At 60.8% G+C, this 26,897-nt stretch overlaps 1 protein-coding gene across 3 annotated transcripts; it reads right to left on the bottom strand.

Annotated features, from left to right (window-relative positions):
* Positions 1-957: 957 nt before the first annotated feature.
* On the bottom strand, positions 958-26,897 carry NR5A1 (nuclear receptor subfamily 5 group A member 1). Of its 3 annotated transcripts, none has more exons than XM_012458163.3 (7): positions 26,746-26,897; positions 22,852-22,968; positions 22,632-22,773; positions 19,831-20,456; positions 13,273-13,392; positions 11,341-11,488; positions 958-2,706 (listed from the first exon to the last, which is right to left on the bottom strand). In XM_012458163.3, the coding sequence occupies exons 2-7, from the start codon at positions 22,951-22,953 to the stop codon at positions 2,459-2,461; spliced, it is 1,386 nt and encodes a 461-aa protein (XP_012313586.1). In that variant the 5' UTR covers positions 22,954-22,968; positions 26,746-26,897; the 3' UTR covers positions 958-2,458. The 3 variants fall into 3 exon arrangements, with proteins under 3 accessions (XP_012313586.1, XP_064234150.1, XP_064234152.1); XM_064378080.1 differs by lacking the exon at positions 26,746-26,897 and adding an exon at positions 24,476-24,500 and having other exon boundaries at positions 2,453-2,706; XM_064378082.1 differs by lacking the exon at positions 26,746-26,897 and adding an exon at positions 23,335-23,338 and having other exon boundaries at positions 2,453-2,706; positions 22,852-22,970.

The following is a 26,897-nucleotide window of genomic DNA, read 5'->3' as shown; positions in this document are numbered from 1 at the left end:
GGGCAGAAGCTAGGGCATCTGCAGGTGCCAGGAAGAAGAGGGGCACCTTTTTCTTTGCATAAAAGGCACTGTTAAGCTGTGTGCCTATGGCTACATCGCCCTAGAGGGGACACGTTTTTCTAATTTGCATGAAGGCCAGGGGTGGCCCTGGAGATGAACTAGTCAAGCTGGTCAAAGTGGATCAGGATCAATGGGGCTTTGCAGGGTGGAGCTTTGCAGGGTGGAGCTTTGCAGGGTGGAGCTTTGCACAGTGCCCCTCTCAGCTGTGTGACCTTGAGCAAGTTGTTGTGGCCCTCTGTGCCTCAGTTTCCTCATGTGTAACCTGGGGATGCCACCTATGGAAGTGGCTGCAAAGAGCAGTAGGTGCGACCAGATGGGGCAGGAAATGCTGGGCAGGGTGCCTGGAGTGGAGGAAGCCTCGGATGGCGGCGGTGCTCACTGCCGCCACCACGTGGGGCCAGGGCGGAATCTGTGAGGGATGTGGCAGGGCAGACAGGAAAGGGCTAGGGCTCTGAGGGTTCTGGTCTCCCAGGTCTGTGGCTCGTGGGCCCTTGGCAAGTGCCTTCCCCTCCTGGAGTACAACCCCTGCCTCACAGGGCTGCTTCCAGGACAGTGGGATGAGGGGGGCACACAGTAGGTGCCCCTTAAATGGCTGCTCCTTCTGCCCCACAATAGGGGGCTGAGCTGGCAAGGCCAGGGCACAACAGGCAGAGAGGCAACAGCATCCCCGGACCTCCCAGTGCCCCAGGGTCCCAGGGATGAGGTGGGGCTCAAACCCCAACAGTGCCTGGTGTCCCCCCTACCCAGCCCCGAAACCCACCTGCCTCCCCAGTTTTGAACCAAAGAGGGTCTGCATGCCACCTCCCTCCAGGTCAGAGCACTGCCCACCCCCAGACCACCCAGAATGCACTAGGGCCATTCTGCTTTGGCCCCAGAATGCAAACAGGCAAAGGTAGCTGGAAACTAATTGCAAAATTTATTCCAGGGCTGCGGGAGCTGGGGAGATTCTTAAGGGCACTTCTCGTTTCGGGACCGTGGGTCTCTGGCCTTGGCAGGGGCTCACGTTTCAGGGGGCAGAGGTGGGGACTAAGACAGGGTGGCGGGAGGCAGGAGGCAGGGGTGCCCAGTCTCCTCCAACTGGGCAGGCTCAGCGCAAGCTGCAACAGTAACAGGAAAGCAGGGTGGACAGCAGGCACCCAGCCCGGGAATGGGAGACAGCCGAGGCCTCTCCCTAGTGCCTCGCCCTGGAGAGTTTCTTTCATAACCTAGGGCAGGAGACCAGGGAGCTGAGGCCCAGCTTCATGAGTTTGCAGCAAGGGACCAACAGGTTGGGGCCACAGGGAGGGGCTCAATAGTGCTGTCCCTGATCTACAGCCCCGTGCCCCTCCCAAGTTCACCTTCATTCCCACCCACAGAAACTTGAAGCCCCCAACAGGGCGTCCTGCTGTTCAGCGAGTGGGTGGAGGGCGGGCAACAGGTCTTCTCTGGGTTGGGGTTGGGGCTCAGAAGCAATGACCCAGCACCACCCCAAGGGTACTTGGTAGGCGAGTGTCGGGGAGAAACCATCAGCTGTCCTTAGTGCCAGTCCCCAAGCCTCAGCTTCAGCCCTCAGATCTGTCCCCTTCTCTCCATCTCACCTTTCAAGGGGTATCTAGAAGCTTAAAAACAAAAAGTGGGGGGGACCTCTTGACTACAACCTTGCAGATAAATACCAGCCTGGGAGGGCCACCTCTGGGTGGGACTAGGATGTCGACTGTACCAAACGTTCTCCTCGGGTGGGAGAGGGAATCAGTGAGGACCGGAGCAAAGCTCTTTCCCGACATGTATCAAAGCTCCCTCTTGCAGAGTCAGGTGGAGTAGAAGGGCTAGGGAGGGGGACTCTTTGTCCTAACGAGTCTCCTGCTGTCCTCTAGGGCCCAGTGGCCCCTCCCAGTTTAGCAAACTCAGTTATCCGTAGTTTACAAAACAGAGGACCTCCCTCCTGTTCTCTGTGGGGGAACGCTGGAGACCCTCTCTCCTCCCCCAGTTGATACCTGCTCAACTTCTCCCTGTCTGTTTCCAGGAGAGGAGGAAGGGATGACCTCTGATCCAAGGGACATCAAGGCCCACTAGGGAATCCTGAACCTCCTCCCCGGACCTGCAGGCTTCAGACTCCAGGAGAGACAGCTGGGAGCAGGGCAGGGGCTGGTGGGGGGTGGTTACCAGCCACCTCCTTTGGGCACTCCAACTAGCAGGCAAGTGCCAGTGGCTGGCCAGGGCCACCCCACCTCCGCCAGGCCCTGCCCAGCCTCACCCACCTTCCCAAACACACCGTTTCAGAACTCAGGGGCAGCGGCCTCTGGGACGGGGCCGGGGCTCCTGGCTGGGCCTCAGAAAACGAAACACGTGGAGCCGGCGGGGTGGCGGAGGCCCCGCCCCCGGCCCCGGCCCCAGCCCCGGCCCCGCCCCCGGCCCAGGCTCAAGTCTGCTTGGCTTGCAGCATCTCGATGAGCAGGTTGTTGCGGGGCATCTCGTTGCCCAGGTGCTTGTGGTACAGGTACTCCTTGGCCTGCATGCTCAGGGCCCGCACCTCCACTAGGCACAGCAGCAGCTGCTGAAACTTGTCCCCACAGTGTGGGTAGTGGCATAGGGTGTAGTCCAGCAGGGCGGCGTTCGCCTTCTCCTGAGCGTCTTTAACCAGGCTGTGGTTATTCAGGAACTTCACGTCTGCAAAGGGAGGCGCTCGGTCACCATCAGGTCACCATCCATCCCCATCGGGGCTGGGCGGCCGACACTGTCACCGGCATCACAATGTCGCCTTCCCTATGACCACCGAAGACTTGCCACTGCCACCATCAACCATGCAACCAGGGTCTCCCTGCTGGCACCGCGTCACCATGACCATTGTTGTCATCCTGGTTCACAAACACCACCATCATCACTGACACCCACGTGCCTGTGCTTTTCATAAATGTGGCCAGCGCCACCATCAACCACCCAACCACAATCACCTGTTGCCATCATCACTGCCATCATCATAACCACCGTGGTCAGCAGCCTCCCTGGGACTATCCCTGGGCGGTTACTGAACCTCTTGGTTCCCCATCTGTAAAATGGGGGTGATGACAGTACCAACTTCACAACGTGGTCCTGAGAAATAGGGAGCTGCTGTGTGGAAAGTGCTCTGAAGAACAGTGTCCAGCATGTGAGACGCTTGCTGGGCTGGGTTAGCTGGCACCACAATAATGCCATGGTAATGAAAGCTGCTCCCGCCGCCGCCAGGGTCAACCATTGCTGCCATAACCAACACCACCCCCCGGGAAGATCAAAGCCATCACTGATGCCTCATCCCCATGACCACTGCCATCCGCATCCCCACTCTGCCACCATTGCCACTGTCACTCCATCATCACCACACTCACAGAGGCGCACCGTGGATGGGAGGATCCCATCTCATGCTGCAACACATGAGGACTGGTGGCCTCACTAAATTTTCATGGGTTAAAGTCCCATCAATCCAGGAAGGGCTTAGCTTAATTAAAATGGTTGCTTTGCATTCAACTGTTGCAGAATAGAGTTTTGTAGTCCTTAATATTATTATAGAAATTAAGTACAGTTTACTTACTAAGGGCTTTGAAGGTTCTTGGTTTTTTTTTTTTTTTTTTTTTTTTGAGAGGGAGTCTCGCTCTGTCACCCAGGCTGGAGTGCAGTGGTGCGATCTTGGCTCACTGCAACCTCCTCCTGGGTTCAAGAGATTCTCCTACCTCAACCTCCCAAGTAGCTGGGACTAAAGGCATGCATCACCATGCCTGGCTAATTTTTTGTAATTTCAGTAGAGACGGGGTTTCACCATGTTAGCCAAGATGGTCTCAAATTCTCGACCTTGTAATCTACCTGCCTCGACCTCCCAAAGTGCTGGGATTACAGGCGTGAGCCACCGCACCCGGCCGGTTCTTGGTCTTTTTAACCTAAGTTTCTAAGTCATGGCCAGTATTAATGGGGATATGGGTAAGATAAGGGTTCTAGAAGGCAGCTGGCATGTTCTTGTGGTCTCCCCTATGGCCAACAGAGGGGCTCCAGTACCCTAGGAAGGACTGTCATGGGGCCTGGGGGAATAGGAACACTTCCTGCAGGAGTGCAGGTGGGCTGACATTCTGATTAACCTGTCGCAAGCTGAAAATATCTTAAGTCAAAAGGCATTTCCTACACCTGACCTCCTGCACATCATAGCCTGGCCTACCTTAAATGCACTGAGACCACATTACACTACGGTTGGCAAAATCATCTGATGCAAGCCTGTTTTACAGTCCAGTGCTGAACGCCTCATGGGGTTCACTGAACGCCGTGCTGAAAACCCAAAACAGAAAGGGTTACATGGGTACTCCAAGCACGCTTTCTGCTGAATGCATATTTTTCAATGGCTGCACCACCGTAAAATTGAAAAATCTGAAGCCAAAGCTCAGCAGTCAGGGGCCATCTGTGCTCACGGTGGTGAGGAGGTGGCCTGGATGGCCACGTGGTGGCTGCACTCCGAGGAGTCCTGTGCAGTCGGCAGAAGTCAGGAAGCCCACACAACGCAGGGCAAAGGGATGTGCCTTTAAAAGCCTGAGGCTGAGTGGAAAACAAAGATCACAGAAGGAAGGTCAGGATGAGATCCACAAGCCTCAGCCCTGTACATAAACTAGAAATGCCTGTTGCCCAGAGGCGATGGCTCACACCTGTATTCTCAGCACTTTGGGAGGCCAAGGTGGGTGGATCACTTGAGGTCAGGAGTTTGAGACCAGCCTGACCAACATGGTGAAACCCCGTCTCTACTAAAAATACAAAAAAATTACCCAGGCATGGTGGTGCATGCCTGTCATCTCAGCCACTCGGGAGGCTGAGGCAGGAGAATCACTTGAACCTGGGAGGTGGAGGTTGCTGTGAGCTGAGATTGCGCCACTACATTCCAGCCTGGGCGACAGAGTGAGACTCCATCTCTAAATAAATAAGTATGTAAAGAAATAAATAAATAAAGCTTGTACACAAAGCAGACATGCCACGGGAAGACAGGGGCAAACAGGACCACCTGCATTAAGCATCAAGGAAGGGCTCCCTTTGGGGAGGGGTGGAGGGGGGTTGGTTCTGCGTGCACCAATGATTGAACAGAGGAGTGCAACTGATGTGTCCCCCCACACCCGAGGTCCAGTGAAGAGACACAAAGTGGGTTTGAACCCAGCCAACACTGAGGTGTGGCAGTCCCTGCCCCACCCTGACTTGACCAGCCTTCCTCCTCCCTGGACAGGGAGAGCCTGGGTCAATTTCTTGTCACCCAAGTTCCTGCCACCACGTGCAGGCCTCTTTCAGCTCCTGGGCAGCGTTTCTAGCAGATGCCCATCCTGGGGGCACAGGGGCAGCAGGTACCCACAGAATCTGTCCCAGGGCCTCAAATCCTAGCCCGGCCTTGCCTGGGATGGGGTGACCAGTGGCTCAGAAAACGGTCATCCGCCCACTTCCTCCCCCACCCTGTCACCCGGGCCCTGGCCCTGCAGCTGCGGGGGAGTCCAGAGGCAGCATGTGCAGCCCTTGGCCCCCTAATCCCCTTAACACCCTCTGCGCCAGGAGAGCGCCATGCTCCTGGCAACCCTGATCCCAGGCCGCCCCCAGTACGCCTGCCAAAGCCTGTGTTGTCCAAAGTCGGATTTAGGGAAACCCGAGCTGGGACCGGGGGTGGATGGCAGGACCTGGCTTCCATCCTCCCACCCCAGCCTGGGCTCCTCACCCTCCCTTCCGAAGCGAGCCAGGAGCACTTTCTTCCTCGCTTCCCCAGGAAGGTCACCGTTAACCCTGAAGGCACCTTTGTGCCAATTACATGGAAGTTCCCCCTTGTCCAGAGAGATACTGCTATATCTACCCAACGCCTCCTGGCCCAGGTGCTCTTGTGCAGTGAGTGACCTGCCCAACCGCATGGAGCAGCCCTACTCCCTAGCCAGGCCTGCCCCTGACATTCAAAGGTCAGGGTAAGTCATGCCCCCTCACTGGGCTCCTGCTGGCCTCATCCCTGTCCCATCTGCCTTCACTCCTCTCCTCTCCCCAAGTCTCTTGACATTTCAAGCAAGTCTTCTGACAATTCATAATAGGGGTCCAGAGGGGGACAGGGACCAGCTCAAGGCCACACATCAGTTAAGGGGCTTGGAGGAAGCAGCTGGAGGGGGAGGACTGGCCAGGACGCCGCAGCAGGGGCAGGGGCGGGAGGGGGCTGGGAAGACCAGAGCTTCGGCTTTACCGGGATTTACTGTTCTCAGCAGCACCTCACCAGGGACACGGAAGCGGAAGCGGAGTGCGGGGGTGGGTTCGGAAGGAGGATTGGAGTCAGGGATGCCCCCCACCCCCAGCAGTTCTATGGCCTCCCAGCTCTCAGCAGCCTGGAGACCCCCACTGCCCCCAAGAGGTCAGCCACAGGGCTGAGGGAGGGAAGCAGGGTCGCTAACTGAGCCTCAGTGGCCACAGTCCAGAAGCCCAGCCCCAGTTTCCTGGGTACGCCCCAGACACCTTGCACCCAGCTCAGTTCATCTCGGCAGACATCCGGACTGGCAGGGCATTGCGTCCCCAGGGCTCAGGGAAGCAAGGCCCCTGAAGACACACACATGCCAGAGCCTGGATTCAAACCCGAGTCTCCCATGATAGGCAAGAGGGCTGGGTCCCCCTGCCCAGGAGTTGGGTCAAGCTGGAACGCCCGTTCCTGGGGGATCGGACATAACTTTACATTCCATGCAATCCATGAGTCCTGTCCAAGAGCCCCCATCCTGGGGTTCCAGGTTTCCCCAGAGAGGCTACACTGGCCTCTGGACTTGACTTCCTCCTCACCTGGAGGCCCTGCACAAGTCACTCCCCTTCTCCAAGCCTCTCTGGGCCCCCAGTCTCTAAAGAGATCATTGAGAAGTTTCCAGCGGATAACAGATGTGACGATGTGACGGTGCCAACAACCCACGAACACCATGCCCTTCTTCCAGCACAGGAGCAGGGGTCAAACAACCCTGGAGACGCCCCCTTCATGTGTCAGGGGTTCAGATCCCAGCTTTACAACCAGCTGGGTGACCTTGAGCAAGTCACTTCCCCTCTCTGAGCCTCAGTTTCCTGTCATCTGCAGAACAGGGGCAAATTCATCTCTGCCTCACAGGGCAGCTAGGAGCTGGCTCTCATCTGCATGCCCAGCTCTGGGCCCTGGGCGCCCGAAGGTTGTAGGCGGGCATGTTGGAGAGGAGCCTGCAGCCCCCCAAGCCTGCTCAGCTCCCAGCACTCCCAGTGGTGGAGGTGGGAGGGAGCTGGGAGATGGCGCCCCCACCTCGGAGAGCAGCCCGCTAGCTCTGCAGAGCTGGGGGCCCCCAGGTTCTCAGAAAAGCCCCCTTTTCATGGTTTAATTGAATATTTGAATAATCCTTTCATTCCAGCGAGGCATAAAGAATGTTGTCCCAATAGCGGTAACTCAGGCAGGCGCCCCCGCGCACAATGGCCCCTCGAGTGGGGCTGCTATTCAGGCCGCCTTTTGTTGGCGCGGAGCAGTGGGTAAATTGCAAACGCTTAAGGGAATGCTGCTGCCGCCGCCTCAATGGAAGTCAGGAAATCGAATGTTAGGTCAATCCATTAAGCTTCGATTAAGTCCTCGGGAGAACAATGCCAGCCGGGCCCATCTTCATAAATACCGTGATTGCCGGGAGAGAGGCACTAATTTTAATTAAACCTCCTTACCTGCCTCCTCGCCCTCCCGAGACGGCTATTTAGACACCAAATGGCACCCTTATGCGGAGGCAGGCGCGAAGGAGGCGCTGAGTGAGCCGCAGCGCGGTGGGGCGGGTGGGGGGACACTGACACTCGCGGTCAGGCTGCCCAGGGCGGAGCTGCCCCCCGAAAGGGACACCCTGCTCGCCAGCTGGAGGTCTGCTGGCAAGTGGCGGTCCCTCTCCCGGTCCCAGTTTCCCTGGGGCCCCAGCTCTGGTGGTCTGGGCGGAATCAGGAGAGGACCCCTCTGCTGCAGACCCCGGAGTCTGCTCCAGCCGAGCCCCAGGTCTAGCCTCTGCCAGGGCTCTGGGCTGCCAGCCTGCCATCCTTTTCCCATGCTGCACTCAGAAGGGTCTTGATAAAATGCAGATTTCATCATGTTACTGCCTGGTTAAAATCCTTCCCGAGGGAAAGTTCAAGGTACCAGGCCCCGGCATTCAAGGCTTTGCACAGCTCAGCTCCTGTCCCCTCGCCAGCCTCCTCTCCACCCGGTCCCCGCCCCCTACAGCCAGACAGAACTTTCAAGATTCCCCAGAACTTTGCACAAGCTGTTCCTTTAGTCTGGAAATCCTTTAATGCCGCTTGCTTTTTTTTACCCAGAATGCTCCTACTCATACTGCTAGGCCCAGCTCAGAGCCCCCACCCCCCAGAAGCCTTCCCCGATAGCCAGGTGGCGCCGGTTTCTCCTCTCTGGTCCAACCCTGATCACACTGAACTGATGGGGCTCCTCTCTCAACCTGGAACTGGCCACCCAAAGGCCTCTGCCCGCCCCCCACACCCCTCTCTCACTGCTTGCCGTCAGCTGGGGTCCTGGAATCTCTTCCTGTTCCTCCTCTAGTAACCCCAACCTCGCCAGGTTCCTGGCCTGCTGGGCTCAGGGCTCCCCCACCCACATCAGCCAGACCCACGGTCCGGTGCCCAAAGATAAGACACTGCAGACACACAGCTTGTGATGAAGATGGAGAATGTGAGCTGGTTCATTCATTCATTTCATTCATTCACTTATGCAAATACATATTAACTTAATAATGGTGATTATGATTAAAACAATTCTGAGACACACACTTCCCAGAGGTCAGCCAAGTGCTGGGCACTTTAGGGGAACGCTGTTATTCAATCCTTGTAGCAAGTTAGGGATTAACTCTATTCCATTCCATCTGCACCACTGCAAAAAAATTCATCCCTCCAGAAAACTCCTACTCATCCTCCAAAACCCTGCTCAGATGTCTCTCTTCCAGGAAGGCTCATTCTACAGATGGGGAAATAGAGGCTCAGAGAGAGCAGTGACTTGTCCAAGGGCACACAGCCAGAGGGCAGATTTAGAATGCACTCCTCATTCCAACCTAGTTCCCTCTCCTAACACACACAACACGCATGCGCACGCACACACCCTTCTCCCCCCAACTCAGGCCTGTTCTAGCCCAGCACTGGAGCCCCTCGCACCTTCAGGCCTCATCTGCTAAATTGGGCATAAAGGCTGATGACCGGCGTGACATGGGGGCTAGGCACTTTCGGTGTTGAGCATGCGCACACCTGGACCCAAGAGAAGAGCGCTAAGCTCTGCCATCTTCCTTACGCCCCAGGGAAGAGGAGTCTGGGATTCACCCTCAGTGACGGCCAGAGCTATGCTGGGCCTGGCAGCCCCAAGTATCTAGGGCTTTGGTGGGAAGAGGGGCTGGGGGCCAAGACACTGTCCTTGCTCTTCAGGGGACACCCAGGGATAGACAGAGCCCTGGCAAAGAAGCCTGGTGGGTGGCAGCCCACCCTCCACCCACCCTGCCCTAGGATCCTCCAGTGGCCTCATGATGGCAACCTGGTCAAGAACTCTCACTTCCCAAACCACCCAGACGCCCACAGACACACACTCCGATTCTAGGTGCCTCCAAACACTACCCTCCCCGACAAATTCCTCGTGTTCCCAGATCTCCAGGTCTCTCCCCAATCACACACGAACCCCTCGCACAGCCTAACACATAAGAAGCCATAAGTGTGTGAAAGTCCGTCGTTTGCACGTGCAAGCACACACACATGCCCAGAAACAGAGACACAGGCGCTCGCGTCATTCCCGCAGGCTCCACACCCCAACCACACAGGCCCCCACCACGCACGTCTGTGACTGTAACCTGTGCCAGTCTGCTGAGCTTGCCAGGCTGCGGGGAGGGTGCTGCTGCAGGCAGAGGTAGGAGGGAGCTTCCCCAGCTGCAGCCAACCGGGCCGGGCTGGGAGGCTCCTGCAAGGATTTCAGGCCACAGCTCCTAACTGGCTGCCCAATATCCTGCCCCCCCCAACCCCAGTGGCTGTCCCCCGCTGACCCCTGCAGAGCCCTGGCTGGTGTCCTGAGAGGTGGCTTAAGGTGGCCTTGCAGATAAGCCCTCCAGCTACCAGCCTGTTCTGCCAGAGTCGGGAGACCCAGCCCACTGCACCCAGCCGCATGGCATGGAGGATGTCACCAATCCCGCCTGAGCACTGGGCTTCCCAATTTTCATTAATTAATTCCGTCTTCCCTTCTGCCTCCGTAACACTCCCCACTCTTCCCTCTCTCTGGCAGGCACACCCTTCCTAGACTATGACTATAATGCCAGCCACCAAAAAATATCTTAATCCTGCCCCATCTCCAGGTAATGAAGCACTCACTCATCTCCTCTATTCCATCTCATCTGCACCACAGCAAAAAAAATTCATCCCCCCAGAAAACTCCTACTCATCCTCCAAAACCCTGCTCGGATCTCCCTCTTCCAGGAAGCCTTCCAAGAATAGCTCTTGCTCCCCACCCAGGGTTCCCTGAGCCACACCCATCTCTCTGTCTCAGCCCTAACCACCCCAGCTGCAGGTCTCTTCCTGATTGGCAAGGGATAGCTGTGTCCTCAGCATCACTGGGCATGGGGAGGGCATTAGTGATGGCTTGCCAGGGAGTGAGGGTGCAGACTGGAGTAGCCCAGGCGGGGTTGGGGTCAGGAGGGCAACGGGAGGGAGACCTGGGTGTTTGGGGAGCGGGGTGGTCCGCCAGGCCGGGCCGGGCCTGCCCTCTGCCTCTCCTCCGCTTTCTTTCCTCCTTAGCGCTGGTAACAACCTTCCTGGCTATGCCTGCCTAATCATGTTAGGAACCTATGTCTTACTAATCAAATTAAGCTCATGATCTGTCTCCCCTGGAGAAGGTCAGCACCTCGAGGGCCGGGCTTTAGGGCTTTTTGCTCACTGCGGTATCCAAGGCGCTTGTTTGTAGAGTGAATGAATGAATGCATGCGTGCACAGGCAAAGGGTTCCGGGTCCCAGGAGCTAGACTCAGAATTGGGGCCTCCTAGATCCGGGGATTAGGGAAAACGGGGACCCCAGGATGCGAGCCTGGAATAAAAATCCTGAAGTCACAGGGGCCACCAGAGGGAAAGCAGTCCCCATTTAAGAGACAGGTCCTGGCAGGTGGTGGCGGGGGGTGGGGGGGTGGCCCTTAGACCTTTGTTCACTGAGTAGGTAAGGGAGGGGCCTCTCTCCCCTGAGGCTCCTTTGTGGCCACTCTGGCCACAGCAGGGCTACCTCTCCAGACTCACCCACCCTCCTGCCCACCCCTGGCTGTCTCCACCTCTCTGTCATGGGAGCCGCACTCACCCAGGCTGAAGAGGATGAGGAACTTGAGGCAGACAAACTCCTGGCGGTCCAGCTGCAGCGCGAGCAGCTGCAGCACCAGCTCCTGCGCCCGCAGCACCAGGCTGTGCAGCAGGGAGCCCGCCTGGGCGGCCACCGTGGTCAGCTCCACCTGGGGCAGAGGGCACGGGACAGGACAGTCAGAGGACTCGGGTCCGGCAGGAGGCTCTGATTAGAGACAGAGGGGTGAGGGCATGGATCGGAGGTGCCCTTGAGAGGGCAGCTCAGATGGGCTGGGGTCAGGAAGGCCCAGCCTTGGCGCTGAGCCGGGCATGGGTGACATCTGTGCGGCACTGGAGACCCTTCCGGGACCCGCCTTTCAAACTCTCCTCAACCCCCCAGGTCCGGAGCTGAGGGCACCCCCCTCCTTCACACACTAAGCCAGCACCAGCCCCAGCAGCACCAGCGGCTCAGGGAGCCCCTCTACATGCCGGGAGGGAGGGCTCAGGGAAGGGCAGGCCTGCAAGGGGACACGCGGATACACCCACATGGCTGCCCAGAACCCCCACGATCACACCTGCACGCTGGGTCACAGCTCAGCTCGGAGACACACACACACCCACACACACACACACGCTCAGTCACAGGGTCGCCCACTCCAAGAAGTGAAGGCACACACATGTGCACACGGCCACACCCACCCTTGTACGCTCATACAGCAACACAGACACATGCCCATGTATGCATTCACATTTACAGGGTGATGGGAAGACCGTGACACCCACACACTGATGTGTGTGGAGATTTTGTTCAGTAAAACACAGGCAGGCGCGAGCACACACACACACACACACACACACACACACGCCATTCCCATAGCCAGAGACTCGGCCAGCGTGCCGACCTCACACCTCACACAGACCGCAGGCACCTGCGCTCACAGGAAACCCCAAGACGCTGTCCTGGAAGCCGTGCTGCCCACCCATGCCCCTGTGGCACCAAGGCAAGAGCTGCACATGAGGAGCGGGGATCTGGGGGCGCTGCAGCGGGGAGCAGCGCCTGCCTTCCCCCCTACGGCACCCACCCAGCCCACGGCCCCTCCCGTGTCCCCACCCGGGGGTGATGCTCCTGCCACCAGACTAGACCCTGAACGTCAACCCCCTTCTCTGCCTCCCTCCCTCCCCTCTTTCCCTACACTGGTCTCACCAGGCGAGTCCTCCTCCCTGGCTGTGTACCCGCCCAGATGTCCCCCTCCCATCCTGCCCCTCAGCTGCCACCTGGTGAGTCCCTCCCCCACCTAAAGCTCTCCCCAGACTCTGCTGCCTCTGGGGCTTCTCCTCCCCAGATCCTCACTCCCTGCTCTAAGGCGGCCCAAATTCTGACTCTGAGCTCTCTGGAGCCCTTTGCCCATTCATTCATTCATTCATTCAAGAGTTAGGGCCTGCAAGGTCTTACCCGCTAACCCAGTCCTAGCAACCCTCCAGCCTCCCTCGTCTCTCACCTCAGGCCACCTCCACACTAGCCCCAGCAGGAACTGGGGCGCCACACTTCCCCCGTCTGGGAGCCTGCAGTGGAGGCGAGGACTGCCCCCACCCCTCACTCCCCAGCCAACTCTAGTGTATTCTTTCCAGACCCAGGGCCACCATCAGCTCCTCCACAAGCCTCCCCTGACCTGCCCACACCCCAAGTTGCTCCCCAGAGCAGGGATCCCAGGGGCCCGTGCCTCTCAAGCCTGACCCAGGGCTGCTCCCGGAGGGGTTGGGCCATTGTGTCCCATCAACACATCAGGAAAGGGCTGATAATCAGGGTGCCCCAGAGCCAGCCCCGAGAGGCCTGGGTTCTCTCTGGGGCCCTGAATTCTGGAAGTGCGCAACAGGGCAGGGGTGGGGCCCAGGGGTGGGGCGGGGCCCAGGGGGGCGGGTTCCAGGGGAAGGGTGGGGCCCAGGGGGTGGTCACCTCCTGCCCGGTGACCAGCAGGACGCTGCCCTCCTTGCCGTGCTGGACCTGGCGGTAGATGTGGTCGAACACCAGCAGCTCGCTCCAGCAGTTCTGCAGCAGCGCCATCTGGTCTGCCACCTGGAAGGAAGAGGCACGTGGGGGGCCGGGCTCCAGCTGGCGTCCGGTACCTTCCTCTCACCCCTTCTCCTCCCAGCTGAGACCCCACTGGGTGTGCAGCCTGGGCAAGTTAACCTCTTTGTGCCCGTCTGCCCGAATGTCTATGTTATCCAAGTGCAACAGGGGTCTGGCCAGTTAACAGGAGGGTGTTTGGGGGGTGCGTGGGCCGGGCTTCGGGCCCCAGCTCTGTCTCTTGTATGACTACGCAAGTCCTGGTAACCTTTCTGTGCCTTGGTTTCCTCATCTGTAAAATGGGCAAAGTACTGAGCAGACAGTCTGGTCCATGTCAGGTATGCCATACACAACAGTGACTCATGTCCACAGAAGTGCTCTGCAGAGGACTCCTACAAATGCATGCAAGATGATTCCTAATCCTAACACTGTGCACATTTAAAAGCCTGTGGCCCACCTCTGGCAGCCACAACCGCTCAAACAGAAGCCATCAGGAAGAAGCCAAGGGCTTCCCCCCGGGCCCGCCCAGAGCTCTCGGGCTCAGGAGAAGTCGGGAGGTCCCACCTGGCCTGCGGTCAGGCCCAGGGCATGGGCAGGGGGGCAGCAATGGCTTGGCACGTGAAGCAGAAGCACAGCAGTGACAAGGGGCCGATTCCCAATGCCCAGGCTGGGGTCAGAGGCACCCAGAGCAGGGGCAGGCCCAGCCCGTTTGGAGTATCCTTTGACTCTGCAGGACTCAGAAGCAGAGCCAGGGATCCCCTGGCCCCAAACCCTAGTTTTCAGCTGAAGAATCTGCCACCCAGAGAGGGCAAAAGACTCTCCCGGGATCACACAGAGGCGGGGCCAGGCCAGGGCCTCGGCTGGTATTCCTGCTGCACAGCATCCACTGTGACAAAGCCAGCCCTTCTGGGTGTTTGGAAGCACACTGGGCACGGCAGATGGTCCCAAGCAGACACAGCCTGGTCCCCTCAGCCCATGCCACTCATCAGTGGCCACCATCGACTCCATAGACCCTTCCGGGGCACCTTCCTGGGCCGTGCCCTGTGGTGAATGCAAGCCATGACAGCTAACAGTCATTCCACGGCTGCCCTACAGCCACAGTTGCTACCTGTGTGACGGAGAGGAGAAGCTGAACGCAGAGAGGTCACACAGCTCTGCCCAGCTCCAGACCTGCGCTCCTAACCACTGGATGTGGAAGAAGACCTGTGATCACCCCCTTACCATCCAGGAGCTCCTGGTCTCACAGGCTCCCTCCTCCCCTACAAATCCCTACCTGGCCCCCTCCTTCCTCAAGGCCCGCCCTTCCTCTGCAACAACTCGTGGCATCAGTTAAAAGCCCCTGTCTTCGCTGATGCCTGTGGGGTTTGGGGAGGCAGAACCGGCGTCCAGCTCTTCTCCGGTACTCCCAAAGACAAGCAGAGAGCGCAGAGGGACCACTCCCCACCTAGGGGCTCCCGGCCAGAGGGGAACCGGCCCAAGCCTGATGAACAGCTCTCTCTCTAGGAGGTAGAAACCCCCTCCTCCCCTCTGTTCCCCTTCTCTCCTGAGGCATCCCTGGGGCCTTTGTCCTCAGGCAGACAGAGGGGGCGAAGAGGAGAGAGAAAAGTCAGGACTGGGCCCACACAGCGGAGGGAGGTCTGCATCCGTTCCCTCCTTCCCCACCTCACCTCTGGATCCAGAGCCCACACCTCCGTCCCGCTCCCAGCAAAGCTTTTTTCCCAGAGCCCCTACCGTCAGCGTGGGCCCCAGGCTCCGCCCTGGCTGGGAGGACGCAGGAGACAGGCCTGGTCAGAGGCCCACTCAATCATCTCTCCTTAGCTCTCCTCGGAAGTGCCGTCCCCCATGGAGCGGAGGTTTCCAGGAGGGAGGCAAGGCTCAGAGAGCACCTATTACCAGGCATGTTGCCCAGCGCGGCACAGGACACCTCGCCCCTGCCCTGCTGACATTCGGCCCACTTTACAGATAAGGAAACAGAGGTCTGCAGGAGGTACGGCACAGACTTCAGGCGGCTGGGCTCTGGGGACCCTGGGAACCTCCTGAGACATGGGTAGGAGCGGCCTGCCCAGGGGTCGCACTGGCAGCAAGAAAAACTCTTAGGCCCACCCTGGGCACCCAGATGGAGGCAGTGGGGAGGGTGTGCAGGGCCAGGTTTGGCCCCTGCCCCTCGGAGGCCCGCAGGAGCAGACACCCTTGCGCCCAGAATGAAGGCACAAGGGGGTGGGGAGGTGGTAGAGGAGCGATAAGGGGTGGAATGAGGAGATAAGCTGCGCTTCGGGCAGAAAGCAGATGGGTCACGGTGACCCGGCTGGCCCAGCCCTAGGAGCAGACTCTGTACCCAGACCTTAGACCCTGGATGGGGCAGCCCTGCCCGGTGCGGCTGATAGGGGTGGCAGGGGCAGAGAGTCGCAATATGGTGGCTGAGGCTTTGGCGCCCCGTGCCCCGCGTTTGAGTCCCCATCCGGCCATGTGTCGTCCTCCTCCACCCTAATTTCCTGTTCTGTGAAGCAGGAAACGTAATTTTCTCCCTTTTTTGGTTAAAGCATAAGAACACACGTAGGGCTGCGTGGGGATCTGCTGCTGGCTCCTCCGTGACGCTGCCGGCCGGGCTCCCACCTGCCCCTTGGCCAAGCAGGTCTTGTACTCGCTGCTTGCCTTGGGTGGACAAATGGACACATAAAGACACCAAACTCCTAAACGCTCTCCTCCCCACACAGATGAGTGTGTGTGTGTGTGCCTGCGCACGCGCGCACACACACACACATACACACACACACCTCTTTTTATTTAAAAGAAAACCAGAGGGCCGTAGCCGCCAGCCCCTCTGCAAGAGAAGGCAGGTGGCTAAGAGGTTCCTTTAACCAGAGAGAGTTGCTCCCATTAGCCTGGCCCGTCTGCTCGGTCCCTCAGCCGTCCACCCCTCCTGCTGGCCCACCACAAATCTTCCCGGAGCCTTGACGCTCTGCAGGCTGCCTCAGAGACCGGGTATTTATGGGTGCCGAGCTGACCTCCCTCCCAACAGGGCCCCTCTGGAGCCCCCTGGGGTCCGATCGGTCTGGCTGTGAAGGCCAGCGGGCTGTGTAATTCTCTGGTGGCTGACACGCCACGGGCTGGCCGCCGCGCTCTGCCGGCCGCGTGGTCAGGGAGGTGTCATTTGTCTGCCCAGGACTGACAGTTACTGCCGCTTAAACGAAACAGTCTATCTGAGCAGTTAAATCTGCTGTCCGTGGGGGCCCCGGAGCTGGACGTTGAGGGTGAATTGATGTCAAGATGGGTCACTGGACACTCCTGGCCCCCACCGCCCCTCCCCGGTCCTCCCTTGCATCCTCCCAGCCTGTCCTTCATGGTAAGTGACCAGAGAGGCTGGCTGGCTGCCTGTGCCCTGGGCACTGCTGCCCACCAAGCGGCAGGTACAGGTGAGTTTCTGCCACTTTGCAGGGAAAAAGTTGCTTTATAAGCAAAGTGGCCCCAATACAGTCCCAGAACGATCACGTGCTCAGAGGAGCTTGGGAACAGTGTCTCTCTCCCTGCTGTCTTCCTGGCCAGGCCCACATAAACCTGCAGGTGTCAATTAAACGGTGGAGCTCAGAGGGGAAGAGAGAGGAGGGGCGCTGCAGCCCCACTTCCTAAGCCTGCCCTGCCCACGCTCAGTTCTTCCCCTGTCCTGGCTTACTAACCCCTTACAGCAACCCTACAGGGTAGACACTATTCCACCTCCTCCCATTATCAAGATGAGGAAACTGAGGCCCAGAGGAGTGAAGTCGCTTGCCCAAATCATACAGCATGTAAGCGACAGAGCTGGAACTTGACAACAGGCCTCTCTGATTCTAGTCTTTGACATTTACTTCTGTGCCACTGTCAGAGCTAACATGCTGGGATTGTGTGAGATGGAAAAATGGAGACAGAGGGACCTCCAATCCAGCTGGGAAAGAGGATGGGGGAGGAAGACCCCAAGAGGACATCTGGAGCCCAGCATCAGACACAACTGGGCTCCTGGCCCCCCTGAGAGCTCAGCTGAGACTCCAGGATGCCTCCTGAGCAGCAAGATGCCATCAGCATCAGAGGGCTGAGTGGGCCTCTGCTCAGAGCTGAGGCTCTGCCGGGGGAGCCCCTCCCCGACCCAGAACCTGGAGCCCCAGCCAACCCAGGCAGGCCATCCATCACCCTCTGCCCAAGGACCCACTCCTGGTCCCAGCTCTGCTCTGACCTTGCCAACCTCTCCGGCCCCACTTCCCGGGCCCACTGGGAACTCCCAGGACCTGATTCACATTTCGGGGCCTTAGTCTCTGCTATGCCCACTGCCTGGGACGTCCTGAATCTTCTCTACTTTCCAGAAAGGCACAGAACTCGTCTCTGAATCCCTCAGTTAGAGCTGTTTGCTCTCCCCCCAGGGCTCCCTCTGCTCCTTCAGTGGCTCTCAGAGCCCAGGGCACCTTCACTGGCATCTAGGTGCATGTCTGACGTCTCCTCCAGACTGCCAGCTTCCTGGGTCCAGCTGATTTAATGTCCCCAGTGCCCAGCCCAAGGGCTGCTCCACCCTCAGAGTCAGAGAGCCCCCTCTTCTGTCTGCTAAGATGTGTCCCATCCGGAGGTGGTGAAATGAATGATCAGCCAGAGGGGATGCCAGAGTCACACACACCCCTCCCACTTTTCTGCCTCCTCACCACCTCTGGGCTTTGCAAAGAGACACCAGCCCAGGGCCCACTGGACCAGTGGAAAAGAACTTCCACGTGGCTGACGGGAGGCGTTCTGAGGGCTGGGCTGGTACTTATCTGCAAGGCCCCTTTACAGAGGCTGGTGACCACCGCTTATAAACCTGGGCTCAATTCAGACTTTGGGAAGGGGAAGCAGGAAGGTTTGGACCACGGAGGAGCCAGAAGCAGGAAAAAACACTCAGCAAAGCTGGGACAAAAGCCCTTCCCATCCTGCGTGAAAATCCCCGGGAGACTAGGAAGGCAGCCAGAGGAAGTGCCCTGCCCCTGAGTCCAGGGTTCTGGAAGGCTGGGAATGCCCTGCTCCTCCTCCCCGCTGCGAAGAGGCTGCATGGGGAATCTGAAGGGAAGCTGGCAACCAATCCCTAGCGCTTGGGGTCCTCATCCCCACCATGGCCTCATGTTCAAGAGCCTACCTTTGGCCCCATCCATTAGGTCGGACCGGAGAGGGGGCAGTGGTGAGAAACCCACCTCATGACAGACACACGGTGCAGCCCCAGGCCTCAGCATGACGGGCCTCCACGGTGGGAGCAGTAGCCACCACCACCGATCCCACCTCCCCGACAGCCCAGGCCCCAGTCCCACGACGCCGCTAGGGCTCGGAGCACCCACACCCCACCTTCAAACCCTCCACGCCAGCCAGGGCAGGCAGCGCCCCCAGCCCATCCGGCCTCATGCCCCTGGAGGAAGCCCAGGCCCGAGTGGCGCCACACTCACAATGCTGCTCAAGGCTGCAGTGGCCCCAGCAGGGGGGTCAACGGGCCCTGCTGTTTACACCCAGCCCCAGAACAGCCAGGGTGGCAGCCTGGGAAAGCCGAACACTGATGGCCTGGGTTACAGAGTGCCTGAACCCAGGCCAGGGCGCGGCAGGCCTTGGCCAGACCTCTGGGGAGGTCTCAGAGAGCCAGGGCACTGGAGGGGCAGCTCTGGGGCCTCGGGCTCTTCAGGCCGCTAGGTGGGAAGACGAGAAATTCTTTCCTATGTCAAGCCTCAGTTTCTCCTGGCGCTTTCCTGATTTTGTAGCTTCAGGTACCTCAAACCCGGGGGGAAGGCTGCCTCGCCAGGGAAGATCAGTGGCAGACCCTGGAAGCCACCGCCTACCTACCCACCTAGCTCCCTGAACACACACACACACACACCACCATCCAGCATAAACAAGATTTGCAGAGGCAGGAGGATCTTTCACCTCAGCTGGGAAGAAGGGCCCACGAATGTCCCAGACTCCAAAACGCTAAGAGTCCCATCTGTGTGTGCCGTCGGAGGTGGCAAGGATGGGCAGCCTCCCTGAATGGGAGGACAGGATGGGCCAGACCCTCTTTCCAAACCTGGGCTGAAGCCTTGGGAGACAAGACAGTCTCCCCAGGACTCCGCTAGTCTTTTGAGGGAGCCCAGGGCCTCAGAGAACGAGCGAAACGCGTACTAACAGAGCCTCAGAACAGGCAACCGCAGAGACTGAAGGGGCTGCAGAGACACTGAGAAGCGGAGAGACAGCACGCCAGGGAGAGACAGTAGGAAGAGACGGGCACAGGGACCAAAGCAGCGGAGGCTCGAGGGGCTCGAGGAGAAGGAGCGGGAGGGAGCCAGGACCCACGAGGCTGTGAGAGAGCAGAAATGCTCCTCAGTGTCCCAGGGCGGCCTGCGGGTCCCCAGACACTGCCTGAAGCCAGTGGGTAGGAGGGCCCCATCTGAAGGACAGTCGGTCTAAGGCTTGGGCAGCCGGGCGGGAGGAGAGACTCACCTCCAGCTCCTTGAATACCATGCACCTGCGTGCCCAGTCCACGATGGAGATGAAGGTCTGGTCGGCCATTCTGCACAGGAGGCCGAACGCCGCCGGCTGGTCGGGGCGGCCTTTGGTGGGCTCCTGCAGGCAGCCCAGGATGCGAGCCCGCACCTGGTCCTCATCCGGCTCCAGCTGCAGCAGCTGCAGGATAAGCTCGGGCACGCTGGGCCCTCCAGAGAAGGGCTCTGGGTAGCCATACGGCAGCCCAGGCTGGGGGGGGCTAGCGTAAGGCTCCGGGTACTCAGACTTGATGGCACGGCCAGGAAAGGCAGGGTAGAGGTAGCCAGCCAGTGGCCCGTGGGCACCGGGCACGGCCATGGGCAGGGCTGGGGCCCCAAAGTCGCCCAGCGGCCCAGCAGGGGGGCCGGAGGCCAGGCCCTTGGGCTCAGGCACATGCAGGCTGGGGGGCAACGCGTAGTCCGGTGCGGGAGGGGGCGGTGGGGGCACCCCCATCGGGGGCCCCGTCTCCAGCTTGAAGCCATTGGCCCGAATCTGTGCCTTCTTCTGCTGTTTCAGGGCCCGGTCCCGCTTGTACATCGGCCCAAACTTGTTCCGGCCGCCCCGCATACGGTCAGCACGCACGGCTGTGGGCAGGGGCAGAGGGTCAGGCTCGCCCTCTCCGAGCTACCTTCCGTGCTGCCCGACCATGGATCCTTTCCAAACACATCTGACCGCTATCTCCCCTGCTCAACAACCTTTCATGGCTCCCACTGACCACAGGGGAAGTCAGTCTCCTTTGCCTGGCCTTCAAGGTCCTGCTCAGCTTTTCAGGCGATCTCTGCTAAGGCCCCTCTCCTTCCACTCCACCTCACTCACCTCCACTCCTCTGCTTGACACATCTTCCTCCTCCACCCTGCCTTTTATTTTCCTTCTGACTCATACCTTTTTTTCTCTCTCTCTTGTGGTTGCTGAACACTTAGCCTCAATGTCACTACTTCCAGGAAGCACTCCTGGATTCACTCAGACTCTACTGTCCTTGCCCACTCTAATCATGCCGAGTGGATCACACCATGTGCTCCTGCAGGCTCAGCCCTGGGCTCAGGTGCCCAGCACAAGGCCTGGTAGGGAGATGGTGACCGGAAGAGGACCCTGGTCAGCCTAGTTCACTGCTGGCCCCAGGGTCCAGCTGCTTGTTGACTGACTGCCTGACTGTTGAGCTTCTGCTGCAAAATGACTCAAGTGTCCCTCACTGGCTGCAAATGTGAAGCCGAGTTTAGAGCCAGCCAAGGCTCTGTGCTGGGGGAGGGGACCTCTCTTGCTGACCAGACGCTCCTCCATCCTCCGCCTGGCCAGGAATGTATCATCAGCCAGACCCAAGGGGTGCATCTCTGCAGCTGGAGTGCGCCCCAGCCCTTCTCAGACAGGGCCCCAGCCTGCGCTCTGGGAGATGGGAAAGAGCAGGAGATAGGGGCTATGGGGCCACCTGGCCAGTCTTCCTGCCCCCTGGGGTGGGCAGCACTGTGCCACTCCTCAGGCTGCACGGGAGTTTCTGCTGCCCACGACGCCAGATCTCCAGTCCCTTGGGACCTGGGGTTAGGGGCCCATGAGGGCCCCCAGGAGCTCAGATCTTTCCTGCTGAAACTGCTCTCCTCCTCTCTGAGCTGAGGGCTAGGGTTGAGGGTAGGGAGGCAAAGAGGGGCCTGGGTTCCTTGGGGGCAATTCAGTTGTCTCCCACTGCCGAGCCCCCTCAGGGCCCGGCTAAGAACATGCTGGGAAGGAATCTCACTGGCTCCTACTGGCTGAGCGAATGAACCAGAGAGCCCTTTGGATGGATGGATGGACAGATAAGCGGCTGGGAGGCTGAGTGCGCGGGGGCCGGGCAGTGGTGGTGGGCAGATCCTAACAGAAAGCGAGATAGGCCTGACAGCTAACCTGTGGCAGTGAACGCCCAGGTGCCTCCAGCTACCTACACCATTCACTGCACTCACTCAATGGAGGAAGGCACTGCCATTAAGCCCATTTTTCTTTTCTTTCTTTCTCTCTCTTTATTTCTTTATTTCATTCTTGACGGGATCTCTCTCTTGACCAGGCTGGAGTGCAGTGGTGTGATCATAGCTCACTGCAGCCTCCACCTCCCAGGCTCACGTGATCCTCCTGAGTAGCTGGGACTACAGGCACCTGCCACTGTGCCCAGCTACTTTTTATATTTTGTAGAGAGGAGGTTTCTCCACGTTGCCCAGGCTGGTCTTAAATTCCTGAGCTCAAGTGATCCTCCTGCCTCAGCCTCCCAAATGCTGGAATTAGAGGCATGAACCACTGCACCCGGCTATGCTCATGTTTCAAGGGGAAATCTTCGGTTCAAAGAGGTTAAGGATTTTGCCCAGTGTCACCCAGCCTGATTGACAGTGCCGGCACTGCGACTTGGCCTCTGCTGGCTGGGGCTGGGTACTGGCGGGGGGCGATGGCGACCTCCTCACAGAGGGAGGAGCTCTGCCCACCCTGTGCTGGGGCCCTGGCAGGGGCTGGGGAAAGGGTCATCTCCAGGGAGTTCATTTTTGGATACTTGTCGGCCCAACCCAGGCAGGCGTTGCCTGCGTCCCTTCTCACCCGAGGCCAACTCCGGTGATCGACAAGACCAGCGCCAGCGTCCGCTTCCCTTGCAGCGACTGGGCCCTAATATCGCACGAGGGGCCAATCACCGGGCCCCAGAAACTTCGTGAAAGCCAAAGATGCTATATCCCCTCAGCCCCTCTCCCAGTCCCACCCCCTGCTCCCTCGGTCCGTCAGGGGTCAGGGGTCGAGGCCCGCGCGGCGCGCACCTTCCAGGCGCATCCCCACCGTCAGGCACTTCTGGAAGCGGCAGAAGGGACAGCGCTTGCGCTGCGTCTTGTCGATCTTGCAGCTCTGGCTCTCGGTGCACGTGTAGTGCTTGTTGTTCTGCACCGTGCGCTTGAAGAAGCCCTGCGGGAGGGAGCGGAGAGTCAGCGGGGCCCCGCCGCGCCCGGCCGCCGCGCCCCTGCCGCGCGCCCAGCCGCTCACCTTGCAGCTCTCACACGTGAGCAGTCCGTAGTGGTAGCCGGACACCTTGTCCCCACACACGGGGCACAGCTCGTCCAGGTCCTCGTCGTAGGAATAGTCCATGCCCGCGGCGTCCGCCTGCGGAAGAACAGCGGGTCAGCGCGGGCCGGTGGAGACCCGCAGCCTGGGGTCCCCGGGGCTGCCGCCCTAGCCGCTGTCCCCGGCCCGTCGCGCGGTCCCCTCGCTGCTCCCAGGCGCTGCCTCTGGCACCTACCAAGCGCCCGCGCAGCGTCCCGGGGAGGGCCCGGTGCAGGCCCCCGTGCCCGGCCTTCCCCGCCCAGGCCCCGCGCTCCCGCCCCGCCGGAGGGCTCCTCCAGCGTGGGCCCCGCGGCGCCCGATCGGGGGCCCTCGGATTCGATGCGCTTCGATTCGGATTCGTTTGTCTGAGAACAAAACCCCGATTTTGAGAAAAGGTGATGGGCTCAGCCGCGAGAAAGACGCCAGGGGACCCGGGAGCGGTGGGGTGCCCGGCCCGGGTGTTCTGAGAACCCAACAGAGACGAAGGAGGCAGAGACAGAGTCCGGGAGAGACAGAGATGGGAGGAAACCCGGGAGAGAAACGAGGACCGACGCCGCGGGGCGCAGAGACCAGGCCAGCCCCAAAGTGCCAGAGACACAGAGACGCCGAGCTGGAGAGAACACGGCGGGGACGAGACACAGGGAGGGATGGAGAGAGACAGGGAGGCACAGACACACAGAGAGAGAGAGAGAACAAGGGATAGGGGATCAGATCCAAGAGAGACTCGAAGAGACAGCGGAGGCCCAAAGAGAAAACCCAAGAGAGACGGACGCAGAGCCAGAGACACAGCGACAGACGAGAGACAGAGACGCCGAGACGAGGCCGCAGAGCGACAGAGACACGGAGAGAAAACCTGGAGGCGGAGGCGGCCAGCCTGAGGGTCGGGGACGGGGGAAGCGCGGAAACCGGCGGGCCGGGAGCCCGAGCGCAGAGGCGAGGCCCGGCGGGGTCGGACCCAGGACGGGGACCCGAGCCGAGGGAGGCGGAAAACGACGGCGCCGGGACCGAGAGCCCGAAACGCGGAGCCGCCGGGGCCCCCGCGCCGGGGAAGACAAAGCCGCCGCAGCGACGGCAACGGGAGGCGCAGCCCGCGCTGCCGCCGCCACCGGGACGTCGGGCGGGGAGACGCGCAGGGGGCGCGAGGCGCGGAGACCTCGGGCGGTGGGCGGCGGCTCCGGGAAGCCGAGCACGAGGCAGGGGAGCGACCTCGGGCGGAGAGGCGAAGTCCCAAGGAGGGAAGCGCGCGGAGCCCGGGCCCGGGACGCGAGAGGGGGCGCGAAGGCGGCTGCTGCCGGCCCGGCGCCCACCTGGCCGCTCCTGCGAGCAGAGCCCCGCGTCCCTCCCGCGCGGAGCCCGCACCTCCCGGCCGCGCCGCCGCCGCCGCCGCCGAGGAGCCGCACCCGGGCGCAGCGCCGCCCGCCCGCGATGACGGCCGCTCGGGCCGGGGGCGGGGAGGCGGGGGCGCGGGGCTGGCGGCGCGGGGCCTCGGCTCCCACCTCCCGCCTTCCCCCCCTTCAGTCTCCCCGCGCCCCCCCCCTGCCGCCGCCGGGGCCGCTCCGAGGCGCACCTGGGACCCGGGCCCCTCCGCCGCCACCGCGCCCTGCGCCAACCCGCCGCGCCCGGGCCGAGGGCCGGCCGCTCTATATCGGCGCGTGCGGTATCCGGGGGCGGAGGCCTGGCCGCGTCCTCCCCCCGAGCCCGGCCCGCGCCCGGCACCCCCTCCGCAGCCCGGCTCGAGTCTTCGCCTTCATCCTCCCGTCCCCCCCAGCCCCAGCCGGGCTCCCCGGACCTCGAGAGCCGCCAGAGAGCGGCGGAGCCCGAGCGCCCCGCGATCTGGGCAGGTGTCGGGCGCCGGGGGCCTCGAGCCACCCGCCTGCGGTGGGAGGAGGCAGCTCCTGTCTGCGAACCCAGCTGGGTCGTGGCGAGGGCCACGCGGGTGGCCGGTCGCGCTGCAGCGTGGAAGTGGGTAAGAGCGAGTGGCGACCGTGGCCGAGGCACGAGTTCACGTGTGGAAGCCAGATTCTTCCATGGGCCCCGCCACGTCTCTTGACTCGAGCCTGCAGCAGCTCTCTCCCCGCCTCGAGTCTTCAGGGACCGCATCTGTGAAGTGGGTAGATGACCGCTCTTCCTCGCTAGGGGCAGGTCGTGAGGACCAACCAAAGCAGTGGGGAAAAGCAAGCGCTTGGCCTGGTGGAAGCGCTCAGGGGCGCCCCGCTGGGGAGATCTGGGGCGAACCCCTTCTCCTCGCCAGCCTCAATTCGCTGGGCTGGAAATGGGAATCGTGGAAATGCCATTTTACGAATGTCCGAGGCCTAGGGAGGGCCCGAAGCTTCTACTGGCTCAGGAGCTGGGAGAGGAGCCCAGAGGCAGGTCCCCGCTGCTCCCCTCGGAGCTCTCACAGCGGGGTGGGGCGGGAAGAAAGCCCTGGGCAGCCTTGGGGACAAAGGGGTTCCCGGGCCAAGGGCCGAGCAGTTGCTCTGGGCTGGGGACCATGGCGGGGCCGCTGTTTTTCTTTTGGAGAAACTGACCCAAGAGGAAGCGGCTTGCTCGCATCCCGCCTCCGCCCCCGCCGGCACCTGGGGTCGGAGAGAGTTTGGGGACCATGAGGCCAAAAAGCCGCGATCTTCCAGTAGGAAAAGGCCGAAATTTTACATTGACAGCGGCGCAACCCACCAAAGGGCTCCATGGGCTCCCCGCCCGCCTGGAGCCCCAGGCTTTGGTAGGAGCTGGGCCTGGGGCCTGTGAGCTGCAGCCAGAGACCCCTGCAGACCCCACTCAGCTTGCCCACCCCACAGTGGAGGAGCAGAACCCGCAGACTTGCTGTGCAAGCTCGGGCAAGTCATTTGGTCTCTCTGAGCCTCAGTTTCTCCATGCATAAAGTGGAAAGTGTTGGCCCTACAGATGGAGTACTGCGGTTTCCGTGCAAGAATCTTGGAGAGGAGGGAGGAAAGAGAGCCAGAGACCCTGTTAATTGCACCCCACACCCCCAAACCCCTGAGAAACAAGAGCATCTGCCGGAGCTAGAGGTGGGGGTCACGGCTGCCTCTGAACAGCTCCCCATCACAGTGGAGCCCTCAGACAGTGACTCGGGAGCTAAGGGGGTTGGAGGCATGAGGGGCTGGGGTGCCCCAGTCGGCTGTTCTAAGGTGGAGCCCACAGAGGTCTCCTGGAAGCCTGGCGCTGGACACACAGGCCTGGGCCGGCTGGGTGGGTGGGGGCTGGGCTCTGAGGCCCTTCTCTCTCCATCTCCAACTCCCTCTCCCCCAAGGTTTCCACTCTCACCGGCTAGGAGCCCCTGGCTCCTCTGCACTCCAGGCACCCAGGCACCCACCCCCACAGCCCCAGGTTCCAGCCCCTCACGCACCCACCCAGGGAAGCAAAGCTAGACCTGGCCCGGCCGCAGAACCCAGGCTGACAGATGGACGCCAGAGACAGACACGCGGATACACACCAAGACTCAGAGACAGCGACAGAGACAACACGGACACGCAGGCAAGGGACAGAGCCCCGAGACAGGCCCAGAGCCCTCCGGACACACTCACAGACCTCTAGGCTCAGACCCACACAGCCTGGTGGACGCCCGGCCAGCGACAGCAGGACACCAGCAGACCTCCATGGGACTTGCGGTCACAGGCCTGGCTCCTCCCCTCGGCAGCCCAGGGAAGAAAAGCGGGTAGCATGGTGGGAGGGTGAGTCTGGGAGACCCCCGGCCCCTTCCCTGCCCAGAGCAGGGGGCACCGGTCACTGAGCAGAGCAGGCGGCGGCCGGCCCAGGCTGCAGGGAGGCACTGCAGAAGGAGGCTGGCCATTAGAGGCCTGGGCCCAGGCCCTCACTTACGGAGCGGAAGCAGCGCTGTTCACGCCGGATGAGGGTGGCAGTGGGCACCGGGGGTCCAGGGGGAGGCTCCGGCAGCCCAGGTGGGGCGGTGGCGACCGTGGGCGCACAGGAATCCCGTCACACCACGGCGGGCGGCAGCCGGACGGCAGGCT

Source organism: Aotus nancymaae, unplaced genomic scaffold (genome assembly GCF_030222135.1).
Source record: "Aotus nancymaae isolate 86718 unplaced genomic scaffold, 86718_ANA_hifiasm-v0.15.2.pri h1tg000003l, whole genome shotgun sequence".
NCBI classification, from domain to species: domain Eukaryota; kingdom Metazoa; phylum Chordata; class Mammalia; order Primates; family Aotidae; genus Aotus; species Aotus nancymaae.
The sequence above is the reverse complement of the archived record's forward strand: the minus strand, read 5'-3'. Positions and strand labels throughout refer to the sequence as shown.

Coding starts and splice junctions, on each gene's coding strand:
- NR5A1 (XM_012458163.3), bottom strand. CDS start 22,953: ATGGACTATTCCTACGACGAGGACCTGGACGAGCTGTGCCCCGTGTGT. Junction 13,393..19,830: donor TGGTATTCAAGGAGCTGGAG/GTGAGTCTCTCC, acceptor TCTTCCTTCCAG/GTGGCAGACCAGATGGCGCT. Junction 2,707..11,340: donor CCTCATCCTCTTCAGCCTGG/GTGAGTGCGGCT, acceptor CTCCCTTTGCAG/ACGTGAAGTTCCTGAATAAC.